Genomic DNA, 15278 nt, shown 5'->3' on the forward strand with positions numbered 1-15278 from the left:
TTACGGCACGCAAAACAAATTTTTGAAGAGCCCGTAAAATCAAGAGCCATCACCCCAAGGGTGGATAAGAAATACAAACCACCACCCACAGACCCAGCGTTTATTACTTCGCAGTTACCACCTGACTCCGTGGTAGTAGGGGCAGCTCGCAAGAGAGCAAATTCACATACATCTGGCGACGCCCCACCTCCGGACAAAGAAAGCCGAAAATTTGATGCGGCAGGGAAAAGAGTAGCATCACAGGCAGCCAACCAGTGGCGCATCGCAAATTCACAAGCGCTGCTGGCCAGATATGACCGAGCACACTGGGACGAGATGCAACTTCTCGTAGACCATCTTCCCCAGGAATACCAAAAAAGGGCGCAGCAAATAGTGGAAGAGGGACAAACGATCTCAAACAATCAAATCCGCTCTTCACTAGACGCAGCCGATACTGCAGCGAGAACAGTCAACACTGCTGTCACCATAAGGAGACACGCTTGGCTACGCACTTCAGGCTTCAAACCTGAAATCCAGCAGGCTGTCCTTAATATGCCCTTCAACGAGAAACAACTTTTTGGCTCTGAAGTGGACACAGCCATTGAAAAACTTAAAAAGGACACAGACACGGCCAAGGCCATGGGCGCACTCTACTCCCCGCAGAGCAGAGGCTCTTTCAGAAAAACTCCATTTAGAGGGGGGTTTCGTGGCCAACCCACAGACACCACCAGCCAACAAACAAGAACCACACCATATCAGGGTTCCTTCCAAAGGGGAGGTTTCAGGGGATATCGGGGGGGTCAATTCCCAAGGAGTAGGGGAAGATTCCAGACTCCAAAAACACCTCCACCTAAACAGTGACTTTCAAGTCACGCAACCCCTTCACTCAACACCAGTGGGGGGAAGACTAAGCCAATTCTACCAATCTTGGCAACAGATTACAACAGACAATTGGGTATTAGCAATAATCCAACATGGCTATTGCATAGAATTCCACAACTTCCCACCAAACATCCCCCCCAAAACACGCAAAATGTCACCACAACATTTAGAACTTTTAGGACTAGAAGTTCAAGCACTACTGCAAAAGGATGCAATAGAGTTAGTACCAGTACAACAAAAAAACACAGGAGTTTACTCCCTGTACTTTCTAATTCCAAAAAAAGACAAAACATTAAGACCAATATTAGATCTCAGGACACTAAATACCTACATCATATCGGACCATTTTCACATGGTCACACTACAAGACATCATTCCACTGCTCAAACAGCAAGATTACATGACCACATTAGACCTAAAGGATGCGTACTTTCATATACCAATACACCCTTCTCACAGAAAGTACCTACGGTTCGTATTCAAAGGAATACATTACCAATTCAAGGTGTTGCCATTCGGAATAACAACTGCACCAAGAGTGTTCACAAAATGTCTAGCAGTAGTAGCAGCACACATCAGGAGACAACAGATACATGTGTTCCCTTACCTAGACGATTGGCTAATCAAGACCAACACAGTAAAAAAATGCGCAAACGACACCACATTTGTCATACAAACCCTTCACAAACTGGGGTTTTCCATCAACTATACAAAATCACACCTAGAACCGTGTCAAACACAACAATATCTAGGAGCAACCATCAACACATCAAAAGGAATTGCCACTCCAAGTCCACAAAGAGTGCAGGCATTCCACAAGGTAATAAGTGCTATGTTTCCAAACCAAAAGATACAAGCAAAACATGTGCTAAAACTTCTAGGCATGATGTCATCATGCATAGCCATTGTCCCAAACGCAAGACTACACATGCGACCCTTACAACAGTGTCTAGCATCACAATGGTCACAGGCACAGGGTCAACTTCAAAATCTGGTGTTGGTAAACCGCCAAACATACCTCTCGCTTCTATGGTGGAACAGCAAAAATTTAAACAAAGGGCGGACATTTCAGGACCCAGTGCCTCAATACGTTATAACAACAGACGCTTCCATGACAGGGTGGGGAGCACACCTCAATCACCACAGCATTCAAGGACAATGGGATATACACGAAACAAAATTTCATATCAATTACCTAGAACTGTTAGCAGTATTTCTAGCGTTAAAAGCCTTCCAACCCATAATAACACACAAATACATTCTTGTCAAAACAGACAACATGACAACAATGTATTATTTAAACAAACAAGGAGGAACACACTCAACACAATTGTGCCTCCTAACACAAAGAATTTGGCAGTGGGCGATTCACAACAACATTCGCCTAATAGCACAATTTATTCCAGGAATACAAAACCAACTAGCAGACAACCTTTCGCGAGACCACCAACAAGTCCACAAATGGGAAATTCACCCCCAAGTTCTCAACAAGTACTTTCAAATTTGGGGAACACCCCAGATAGATTTGTTCGCAACAAAAGAAAACTCAAAATGCCAAAACTTCGCATCCAGGTACCCACACCGCGAATCACAAGGCAATGCTCTATGGATGAGTTGGTCAGGGATATTTGCGTACGCTTTTCCCCCTCTCCCTCTCCTTCCATATCTAGTAAACAAGTTGAGTCAAAACCAACTCAAACTCATACTGATAGCACCCACATGGGCAAGACAACCTTGGTATACAACTCTACTAGACCTTTCACTAGTACCGCATGTCAAACTACCCAACAGGCCAGATCTGTTAACACAACACAAACAACAGATCAGGCATCCAAACCCAGCATCATTGAATCTGGCAATTTGGCTCCTGAAGTCCTAGAATTCGGACACTTAGACCTCACACAAGAATGCATGGAGGTCATAAAACAAGCTAGAAAACCTTCCACTAGACACTGCTATGCATCTAAGTGGAAAAGATTTGTTTACTACTGCCATTCCAATCAAATACAACCATTACATGCCTCTACTAAAGACATAGTAGGATACTTACTACATTTGCAAAAAGCAAATCTCGCTTTTTCATCTATAAAAATACACCTCGCAGCAATATCTGCTTACCTACAAACTACTCATTCATCGTCTCTATTTAGAATACCAGTTATTAAAGCATTCATGGAAGGGCTAAAAAGAATTATACCACCAAGAACACCACCAGTTCCTTCATGGAATCTTAACATCGTCTTAACAAGACTCATGGGTCCACCTTTCGAACCCATGCATTCCTGTGAAATGCAATATCTAACCTGGAAGGTCGCATTTCTCATTGCAATCACATCCCTCAGAAGAGTAAGTGAAATACAGGCATTTACCATACAAGAACCATTTATTCAAATACACAACAATAAAATAGTTCTAAGAACAAATCCAAAATTTCTGCCAAAAGTAATCTCACCATTCCATTTAAATCAAACAGTAGAATTGCCAGTGTTCTTCCCACAACCAAATTCTGTGGCTGAAAGGGCACTACATACATTAGACATCAAAAGAGCACTAATGTATTACATTGACAGAACAAAGCTAATCAGAAAAACAAAACAACTGTTCATAGCTTTTCAAAAACCACACATAGGAAATCCAATCTCTAAACAAGGCATTGCTAGATGGATAGTCAGATGCATTCAAACATGCTATCTTAAAGCCAAAAGAGAATTGCCTATTACACCAAAGGCACACTCAACCAGAAAGAAAGGTGCTACAATGGCCTTTCTAGGAAACATTCCTATGAGCGAAATATGTAAGGCTGCAACCTGGTCTACGCCTCACACGTTTACTAAACACTACTGTGTAGACGTACTAAATGCACAACAAGCTACAGTGGGCCAAGCTGTACTAAGAACATTATTCCAAACTACTTCAACTCCTACAGGCTAAACCACCGCTTTTAGGGGAGGTAACTGCTTTATAATCTATGCCACACGTGTATCTGCAGCAACATATGCCATCGAACTGAAAATGTCACTTACCCAGTGTACATCTGTTCGTGGCATTAGTCGCTGCAGATTCACATGTACCCTCCCACCTCCCCGGGAAGCCTGTAGCCGTTTAGAAGTAGATCATAAATCTTAAACATCTGAACATTTGTAAATAATTATTAGAAACTCTTAATATACATACATATTCACTCCATTGCATGGGCACTATTTATACCAAACAACTCCATCCTCACCCTCTGCGGGGAAAACAATCTAAGATGGAGTCGACGCCCATGCGCAATGGAGCCGAAGAGGGAGGAGTCCTTCGGTCCCGTGACCAAAAAGACTTCTTCGAAGAAAAACAACTTGTAATACTCCGAGCCCAACACCAGGCAGCGGACTGTGCCACACATGTGAATCTGCAGCGACTAATGCCACGAACAGATGTACACTGGGTAAGTGACATTTTCATTCTTAGCCAATGTGAGAAGATCTTAATGAAGACCACGATCCAGCTAAGACCGTTGTCTTCTGCATAATTTTGCATTTTCTCACTCCAGGGAACACTGAGCATAGGATCAAGGCAATGATGATGGGACAGGTCAGATACCAGCAACGAAGAGGACAAGCCTAATTTTTTAATATGCTCCTGTAAGATTTATGGGCTGCTGGACAAATTGCAGGACAAGTGCCTACTTAACTATCTAATGTCACTCCAGATAATGTTGCAGGAGACCTGGACAGATATACCACCTACAATCGCAGGATTTGTGAGTTATCATGTCCCGGCAACAAGGAGGGCTCGTTTTGGGCGCTTGAGTGGCGGGCTCATCACATATCTCAGTTCAACAATGAAGGGGCACCACCACATGCTCCCAGTTATGTGCAGAAATCTGCTGTCAGTTTTTCTCTCTGCAACACAAGGCTCCTCCACCCTCCTTCTAGCGCCAATGAACATCTATATCCCATCGGGGAAGAACTTGCAGACTAGAGGCTGCATGTCTGCTGAATCAGAATTTTAAAGAACTGGTCAATAACGTTCATTGTCCCTAATTGATTCTAAGCAGTGATATCAACATGAACCTACTGGGATCTGAGCTTTCTGACAAAGCCACCGTGGCGCAGAACTACTTCTGGCAGGTACCAAACCAAATTCTACCTGGAATTTGCAAAGGGGACAGACTAGGGAAACAGCTCATAAAAGATCTTGAAGCAATGGGCCTTTGATCTGTCAACAGCCACAACAGTGTGGATCAACCCCCTTCATTTACATTTTTTAATCAAAAGACACAATCGATAATAGACTGTACGATCTTATCCCTCCCCTTGTTCGGCTGAATTTCGAAATTTCAGGTAACAAGTAGAGGGGAGAATGACCACTTACCACAAGAGCTGCATTTTATTCATCCAGTTGATCATCATGAACCTACGGACGTGTTGCAACGAGCCACATATATAACTAACAGTAGGCGAATTAAGTGGTCCTCCAAGACCACTCCTGCGTTGGCAGAGACTGCCAAGCGAAAATGGTCCCTTAAATTGAACCTCTGAGGCCCTGAGCAAACACCACAAGCAGCCTGGAACCAGTTTGTAGGAGAGCTTTTGGCATTCTACCAGGAGAAGTTTCAAGGAACAAGACACCACAGCTTACAAAGCCCTTCATCCAGAAGTACACAAAGACACTTAAACACTGCCCTTCACCATCTTCAGAAAGAACCTAGAAATGAGGCCCTGAGAGCGCTGGTCTCCACCTCCAGACTGGAATACAGAGGCCACCTATGTGCACACCAAAGAGACAAGGCAGCCGGGCTAGCAGGAAAACCCCTGCACGCATCAAAGACAAATCGACATGCGCAGTTTTGGAGGCTTATAAACAGCCTAAGCTCTGCAACACACACCTGCCCTATGATTAACATCTCTGGGCCCATCTGGTATCAGTAACTCTTCTGCCATTTTGGCTTTTCAGTTTAGAGCCACGTAGGTGAGGGTGCCTGCCCCAAGGCAAAAGCATCAGCCTGTACCTCCCCCGGCTCTCCAAAACAACAATGCAGCTGCTTTTCGATTGCCTCAGAAACAGCAAGGAAGAGAATTGTCAAGTGCCGGAATGAGGGAGCACCGGGACCTAATGGTAACCCTGCTTCCCTGTACAAAGAGGACCCAGAATTTTGGGCAAAACATCTCTTGACTCTCTACAATTGCATTCATGCTACTAACATCGTTCTGTAAGCATGGAGAAGTTCAACCATCAACCCTATCTTCAGAGGGGGCTCAACCAATGACCCAGCAAACTGCCAACTAATTGCACTACTAGATGTCGAATCAAAAATCTTTGCAGGGATTCTTTTGAAAGAGCTTGAAAGCTGGGCTAATGTCAATAACCTGATTCCGTTTAGCCAAATTGGATTCTCAAAAGGGGTGGGTACGACTGCCAATCTTATGGCGATCGCACTACTATTTGGTCAATGTCAACGTGCCAAGAAATCCCTCTTTCTTTCATTTATAGACTACAAAGCTGCATTTGATCGAGTAGAAAGAGGAAAACTCTGGTTTAAAAAAGCAACTGGTTCTTCAACCTATCTGCCGCTAATAAAGGTCATCCAAGGCAAACTAATTTCAACAATCACATATGGCAGTGAAGTTCTAGGAGGCTGCGGTGACGAGCACTTGGACAAAATGATTGCCAAGCTCTTCAAGAGGTGGTTCAGTTTACCGAATCTTGTTTCACTGGCCCAAGTCTGCCTAGAATTTGGCCAGGTTAGGCAATCTCTAGCCAGGAAAGGGACATTTATCAATCTCAACCATAAACTTAAGGTAGCAAGGTAAGGCTCCTTATGCTCTCTTATCTGGGTGGAAATTACTTTGGACCCCAATTCCCCCTTTCATCTTGACCTTGAGTCCTCCTTGACAATATTGGTCCTGGTAGATCAACTACCTCAACTCAGCTCACACCAGCTTGTCAAACGTGCAACGAAAGTAAGTGTCAAGTCTCTCTCACATCTTATGGATAAAGAGGCATTATCGAAACAAAGCCATGCCTGGCTGGTTTTGTAATCTTGTAGCACTCTAACCCCACTGTCTGGGAGCAGCAGTTAACTCATGGATTAAAGCAGCCTTCATGAAATACTGAATGGGCTGCCTTCCAACATATGCCCACCTCCCTTGGTGGACGCAAGTCAATATGACAGACACATGTGGACTATGTGGGCTTGCTCCGGAAACGCTGATCCATTAGATATGCCTGTGCAAGAGAAACACAACAGATCATAGTAGGCTCCTGTGACCAGTCTGGCTTCAAGGGGGGCTGCGTAGGTGCAGACCGGCGATACTGGCAGGCTTTAAAGGGAATGATATGCAGATCAGCTGCAGACTGGCTAAATTCTTGGACAAATTAGGGTGCCTTCTTCAAGAGACTGAGCAAGCAAGAGAAGAGTGCACAACCAGCCAGCAAACAACTTTGTATTGCTCCGTAATTCAGCTGAACATTTTTATCTTAAACCGATTTATATTATTATATTTTACCATTTTTTGTTTTCCTTTTCTTTTCTTTCTTTTTTTCTTTTCTCTGTGTGTATTGGTTTTAATTGACCGAACACGCTGATCCATAAAATAACAAAAAATAACACTCCAGCGAACCTCACAAAAAAGCTGATCGTCTTCCCATTGTTCTTTGGACTAGTCTTGGTAAATGTTCAGTGCTCTCTTGGGATCCAAGCAACGGAGTTCCTTCTCCTTAGAGCGGTGAGGCAGAGCACCGAACGCCAGTAAGATGATGTTCTGACAGACATGGACAAGAATCAAAACTTTAGGCAAGAAAGATGCTTGTGTCAGTAAAAACCCTTTTGTCTGGGAAGAAGGTGTTGTTCAGTGAGTTGACACAGAACAATGAAGCTCACTCACATTCTGTGCCGATGTCATGGCAATAAGGAATACTGTCTGGGGCATGAGAAGCTGCAAGGAGCAGCTTGAAGGGATTGTGCATCAGAAACATAAGGAAGGTGTTAAGGTGCCACAGTGGCATGACAAAAGGAGAGGGAGGAAGCAAAAGTTGCAAACCTTTCAAAAAGCGCATAACAGCTGTAGTTTTAAACAGGGCGGAACTGGCAACCGCAGAAATACCAAAAGTGCCAGAAAGTACCCTTTAGCTGTGCCCAGAGCAAAGCCTTCCCAGGCTATGGTCAAAGTGATCCTGTCCCGCCTCAAGCCATAGGTGGCACCAATGGGCCAGCTGCACAGGTTTAAGGAAATATGCATGCTGCAGTACCAACGCCACCATCTAGTCTCCAGAGTCTAAGGCAGACAATACATGGGCCTGTGTGAACAAAGACACCAGGTTAGAAACAAAATAGACAATTTTATACATAAGTCAAGACCAAAATGGCAAAAATCCAGTCAATAGAAGTTGAGTTATGTGGGACAAGATGGCCACAGCACACAGAGAGTAATGTCCAACAGTAAAACGAGAATAGGTAATCCTGGTGTCGTAATGAGTCGGGAGAAGTATGAAGTTGAAGCGAGTCTCCAATCCTGTTTGCAGATGGTATCTTTATTTGTAAGTGTTAGAAATCATTGAGTCATCATGGAGATACAGCCAACACGTGTTTCGTCACACAGGTGACTTCATCAAGGCTGGGGCAGTTAGCCAATATGGGTGATGGTAGTACTTGGTAGAGAAGTTGCTCAATGATTGATTGAGTGGGCTTAGTATAGTCATAAAGCTGTAATTAGTATGGCTGCGCCAAGCAGCTGTATGCCATTCTGCTTCCCGGTTATGGTGACAGGCTTATCAGGGCCTCCTCTATCTGCAGTATCATACAAGCTCCCCACCTACGCACCTACAGCTCCTTGGCGCAGCCATACTAATTACAGCTTTATGACTCGCTTCAACTTCATACTTCTCCCAACTCATTACGACACCAGGATTACCTATTCTCGTTTTACTGTTGGACATTACTCTCTGTGTGCTGTGGCCATCTTGTCCCACTTTGTTCTAGGGTACTTCTAGCACCCGTTTGGTGCCTACCGGGTAGTAAGGCACCGGGCCGCTTTGCACCAAACTTCGCTTATACTTCTGTATTCTGTAAAACTTTTTGTTTACTACCTAGAGGTGCGGCGCCTCTCACCCTTACTACCCTCTTTTCTCCTAGAAGTTGAGTTATGAATATTTAAAGAATAAAAAGCGTTCTAGCACTTAGAAACAATAAGCTCCAATGGATGTTATCTGGTCACGCTGGACCCTGGGGCAAAATCAGGCTAACTGCGATGGATTGCAGACTTTGAGCAAGCGCCTAACAGGCCCAATGAACAGAGTACTTTGAGCCTGTTAGCAACAGCGTGCTGCAGGGTGCAGACGAGTGATGCGTCTTTGTCAGGCCTGCAGTTGAGGTGATGCGTTGATTTTCTTCATGCGGTGATCTGTCAATTCTAAAGACGAAGCACTGAGATTTGTTAGTTCCCAAGTGTGATGTGCTAGCTTTCTTTAGAGTCAAGAGGATGTGTCGATCTCTCCAACCTGCTGCAATGCATGGTTTAGAGTGCTTTGCTCTCAATGTGAAAAGTTGGTTCTGAGAGCGATGAGCCAATTCTACTCCTGCAACAGGGTTGATGCATCAGTTCCACTCCAAGCAGACTGGAGATGTCACTTTTTCTTTTGCAAGTATCCAGGTCCACTTCCAGTGAACCATGCACATGAGCAAGGGGTAGAGACTTTGCTATCCCTGACTCTCAAGCCACTGGAGGCAAGCCCTTGGACATCACTCTGGGTGCAAGGTAGAGTTTAGCTCTCCCTTAGCAGGGTTGGAGAGTGGCAGGCAGCACAACAGAAAAGGAGTCCTTCCAGGTCAGCAGTTGAGCAGGGTGACAGTCCTTGATGCAGCACACCAGTTCTTCTGACAGTCCAGATGTAGGTCCAGAAGTGTCTGGTTTGGTGGGGTCAAAGACCCAGTACTTGAATCCGGTTGTACGTTTGAATTTGGGGTGACTACAAAGAAGGGTCTTTGAAGTGCACGGAGGCCCTTTCTTCCTCACCTCCTGGCTCCAGACTGAGTAGGGGGTAATCAGCCCTTTTATGTAGGGACAGGCAGTGCCTGTTTAGAGGTCAGTCCCACCCTCCCTTCCAGTCCCAGAAAAGCCATCAGAATGCAGATGAGTGTTCAGACACACACAACCGTCCTGTTTGTAGCTATCTAGAGGGAATGCGCAAAATGTAGCTGTCACCTACTCCAGACGTGTATTGGAGACAGGCTGCTGGCATAGAGAGCTGTAGGAGCAGAGACATGTCCACTTACTAAAAATGACATTTTTAAAATAATGTTAAATCCAACTTTACCATTAAATAGGATTTGTCCTTACTATTCCAGTAATATAGAAACATGACATATCTACTCCTTCTCATTCAGGGATTACAGCATAATGGTGTATTAAGAAATTTCCAATATTACCCTGTGAGAGGAGTAGGCCTCAAAGTAGTGAAAAACAATTGTGGGTGTTTTTCCACTACTATGGCATGCAAAACCTAAGTGTACCTGCTGTACCTGTTACTTTACACAGCACACTGCCCTATGGGCTACCTAGGGCTGACCTTAGGGGAGATGTGTGATAAAAGAGGAGCTTAGGGCTAGCCAAAGGGTTTTAAATGAAAAGTCGAAGTTGCAGTACAACTACACACCCAGGCTCTGCAGTGGCAGACTTGAGACATGATTAAAGGATAGCACAAGCAGTGCTGCAGGCCCATTAGCAGCATTTAACTTACAGGACCTAGGTATATGGTATACCACTTTACAAGGGCTTACAATTATATTCGGTATTGTCACTGACAAATTCTTTCCCAAATCCTGATTGGGAAAAAACAAACAAAAAAAGTCACTTTGCCAATCCAAAATGAGATCTGAAGGACTGATTGTGTTGTCTTTGGCATAGTACAGATCTGGCATAGAACAAGTAGCGATGATGCATGCTAACACACACCACACTCTAGGTGCAACATTGCAAGCTGTTCTCGTGTACAGCTTCAGCAGCAATGCAGGTTTCTCTCTCAAATAGAGCAGGTGAAGTTTAGAGAGAGGGCATTCACGCTTCCCTCGTACTCAGAACAGCAATATCACAGGGCGGAGCAGCAAAGGATTCCCTCTCTCAGCATGGGAGTGTAGCACAGGTGGCAGTAGGAATTTAGGAACTAAAGCATCCCTTACACTCTGAATAGGTCAAAGAACAAAGCACTTCGGAATAGCACCACAGGTTTTTCTCATACACAAACAGGCAGGATCTGTTCAAGCTTCACTTAATAGAATACATACAGCATAGATTGTTGAACAGCTGTATTGTTTCTTAGCAAAGAATAAGTACAGATTAGGCAGCTTCAGTGCTTTGCTCCTTCACACACAGAATAGGTACAGTATAGCACAGCATTGGTGCATGCAACCCTCTGGCACAGAACAGATCCCAAACTGTGTAAACGGTGGGAGTGAAGTGCAAGCATAAATTACTACCTCATATCTGCTTCACATATTTCTTTACAGATTGGGACATTTTTTCTTTTTTACTGTTCCAAGCCGTTTTTCTTTTCAAATGCCAAGTGGGGAACCTTAGTTAATTTCAGTACTTATAGGGGAAGTAGCTGAATGCCCAGTTTTCAGAATAATGAGATAATGCAGAGATTCAATTTTTGAATGCACAACTTTCTAATGGAATGCCGTTGAAAGTGTTGAAATACACGTTATGTTAGCAGTTAAAACAAAAATATCCCATAAGGTGAACATTGAGTGTTTATTAAGCACACCAATAATGCACACACTGCCTAATCTCCCCAACAGCAGTTCTGTACATAGTACATTTGTGCAGTAGTCCTTGCAGAATGGCTGTGGGGTGCGCATATTTTTCGCCTCATCTTTTTTTTTTTTTTTTTTTTTTTGTAGCCCTTTTCACAATCCATTTTCGATTCTGCAGTCCTCAGACTGGGTCAGCAGTGCATCAGAGAAGCATTTACAAAATCAAAACTTCAATCAGTTCATCAACTTGACCTATCTCTAAGCGGGTCCAACAGAGACAAAACAATATCTTTACCAAGAGCCTACCATGCTCCCATGACATCACCTGCCTCCTGCTACCACCACTTCAGGAACACAGCCTTTTCCAATTATAGCACCTATCTCATGGCACGTGTACTCCTGTAGAGCTGGATCCCTAATTTAGGACGGTTGACCTCTAGACTTGACTAGTGTAACGTACAGTACATTAGAGAAAGTGATTGGAGTATGGCAACTTAATAGTTTTAGACCAATTGTAGTCTAAATGTGCAACAAAGAAGTGTTGATGTTTTGGTCCTGATGAAGCGTCACTGGGTCCAGATGGACCACTGAGACGCGAAACATGTTGACCCATTTCACATGGGTGTTAGATAATTTTCTCCCCTCCCTTTTTGATTTGTGATTGTGAGACTAAATGAGCATTATCTCAGTCCTCACTCTCCCCCGTGTTTTAACCTTGACCTAGACTCTTCCTCAATTAATAAAATTAGTGGTTAGGGTTCTCGAGCCAATTTTAAGTTCTATTTCCTTTTGCTCTCCTGTTTGTAGTGTGCCAATTGATGGTGCACTATTTGCCACTACTCTGGTTTGGGCACTCGATTATTGAATAAAGATCTCTGGCAAAGAGCCCCCTTTGGGGTGCCCGTCAGACATTGCGCAACGATGAAGCATGACATCGGAGTGGATTGTGTGAGGGCATTTTGCTCCTAACAAGAGGATTGTCCTGTAGCCCTACATTCTACTTATTTTTCTTGTTCTTGGAACAGTGAACTTAGATTCATTTAGCACATTAAGTGAAACAATCAAAATTGCTTGATTTGGCTGTCTGCAACATTTATAGTCAACATTTCGAGCTCCCTACTTGTGCATTGAAGGCTCACATAAGATTTGAATTTATCTGGTGTGGCAGTTCCTGTCAAGTCAGACATTTCTTAAGCTGTGTCCCAAACTGAAGAATACCTCTGATCTTTCATTAAATCAACACATATTGACGGAAATAGCACAAATGAAACTGAACAATTTAAACCCATAGCAAAACTATTTTTGATCTGCTCTGGAAGCATTCCGTATGAAGCAACAGTGGGAGAGGACAGCAAGTAGTAACCTGTTAAAGTATACAACTCTTTAAAAATCACTTCACATGTAGATGACAAATCACTATATGTAAGTTATCTTATGCTTGGCTGGCCATGCGCCTTCCCTGCGTTAATTGATGAACACAGAAAAATTATCTGTGATCCTCTCGCCCAGCTAAAGGTTTTGCACATGCCATCAAGTCCTTATGCTCAAGTTAAACGCTGAACACCCACATCTGAAACTCTAGATTTGTCATGTTTAGGGGCCTTGCTGAATTTTTGATGGATAATTCTACCCTCAGATTCCTTAACTTTGAATATCACCCGCACAGGTGAAGCCAATGCTGTTGTTTCCACTCACCTCCTCCCAAACTGGCATCTGTGCATATGTTCATGGAGTACTTGAAGCCAGGGATGGATCTGTTGTCCTCCATGCAGACCATGATGGAAGTCTTTAGTAAGATGGCAGTTCCCTCTGGAGCACCTTTTGGCTATGAGACTGGTTGCAGGCCCATATGGGGTTATTATCTTGCGCTATGTGCATCTTTTGGGCCATATTACACCCACTAACTTGGAAACTGGCGTCAGTGGAAATGCCAGCGCCAGTCAGGAATGCCTCTATGCCAAGTCCAACATCCGTGCTACAGCCCAGCCTGAGTCAGTGTATGATGATCCATCATCGGTGCTACATCCTTACTTGAGTCGGTGTATGACTGCACCACACTTGGCATTGATAGGGCCACAACCCTCACCTGAAACCCTATTGTCAGTCAGAACCCTTCACTCCAGGAAAGACGCACTCAGTCTTATGGAGGAAGAACAATATGCCGTACACCACACTAAAGTGCCTGATTCTAATACTGTGTCCCAGGAAGATGACAGTGGTGGATCTGTGCTTCCCCTCTGAGAGGACACATCTCCAAACATTAACACTGACCTCATTACAGGATTCCAGGCATCCTGCCTAATGGTTATAGAGGGTGTGGCAAGCCACAGGGATTCTGAGCTTCCTTAACCATTCACCTGTCACCAGAAAGCTTGGTAGTGCAGAGCTTCTCCACATTCAAATGCAATCCTGGGGATTTTCCAACACATCCTCCTGATAGGGGGCCGAAACACCTGGAAGACATAGAGCAAAAGGGGTTTTTGTGCTTACAGAACAGCCCTAAGATCCCTTAATGCTGGCTGTCCGTTACAGAGATATGCCGTGCTCTCTGGGGCATGGCAGCTTGTGGTGATGCCAAATTTCCTTGACCAGTTAAACGATAACTTTTCCGAAGTGGAGTGGAATGGTCAGGCTGCCTCTAGACATGTACTGTATGCTGGCCTATACAGTGTGGCCAGATCAGTGGGCACATCTGTGAACTTAATATGCCAAGCATGGCTACGGTTCACAGGGTTCTCTGGTGCACAAAACACATTGTTAGACATACCCTTTGACAGATCAAGACTGTTCAGGCAAAAAACAGACGCAGTACTATAGTATTTCAAATGAGGTAGAGTGATAGTATGTTCATTATGATTGCAGTTTGCTCTTAGGACTTTTTGTCCCTTCAAGACGCCAGTCTCCTTCTAAAGGGGATTCCCAAGAAATTACAAATCTCCAGGCCTGATCAGTAGCAGCAAAGAAACCCATTTGTGTGACAGTACAGAAGGAAAGGTGAGTGCTGTGCCAAACAGTTCACTCCTTCCTCCTCTTCCACCCCTCACCATAAAGCACCACCAGGGAAGCAGCATTAGTTTGTCTCGTAAGGAGCTTGACATGCTGATGGAAGGAAGGTTGCCCTGTTTTCTGCAGGCCTTTGAAAGCCATCACTTCGGACTTCTGGGTACTACTAATTTTGAAGAAGTACATCATACCCTTCTACCGGCATCCATCCACCTGTCCTTCCTGCCCCTCTCTGGTCTTGGAAGAACATTTGCAGATCCTACAGCCTGAGGTATAAATCCTGCTGCAGAAAAGGGCGACAGAAAGGATACCAGAACAGAACTGGATTAAGGGTGATACTCTCTGAGGGTCGTGGTCTGGCCACGTATAGTGATGGCCGCCTGAGAGCCGAGCTCCGCTGGTCGGCGGGCCTTGGGCTGGGGTTGGCGGCGTGCTGATGACCCCTCTACCACCTACGGAGCGAGCGCTGGAGGTCGGCGGTACACGGGGTTCCCGACGTGTGTGTGGGGATTACCGTTCTCCCCATAGCGACCGAGGAGACAGTTGACGACATGACGGCCTAAGATAAGAAACGGAGCCACGGCCTCGCGTGACTGTGTGACCCGGCTCGGAGGACATCAGGCGTTGCGGGTGACCAAGAGCCTCCTCGCCTTTCCTCTCTCTCCCTCCACACGCGCCT

General features: G+C 44.6%; 1 protein-coding gene across 3 annotated transcripts in view; it reads left to right on the forward strand.

Moving 5' to 3' along the window:
• The window catches only part of PPP2R5C (protein phosphatase 2 regulatory subunit B'gamma), a 1141542-nt gene that overhangs the window by 613323 nt on the left and 512941 nt on the right, over positions 1–15278 (forward strand). For all 3 annotated transcript variants that reach the window (XM_069208343.1, XM_069208345.1, XM_069208344.1), the window contains one exon: positions 13179–13187. In XM_069208343.1, the coding sequence (XP_069064444.1) occupies positions 13179–13187 (9 nt within the window). The remainder of the gene's footprint in view (positions 1–13178; positions 13188–15278) is intronic.

Source organism: Pleurodeles waltl, chromosome 9 (assembly GCF_031143425.1).
Source record: "Pleurodeles waltl isolate 20211129_DDA chromosome 9, aPleWal1.hap1.20221129, whole genome shotgun sequence".
Taxonomy (NCBI): Eukaryota; Metazoa; Chordata; class Amphibia; order Caudata; family Salamandridae; genus Pleurodeles; species Pleurodeles waltl.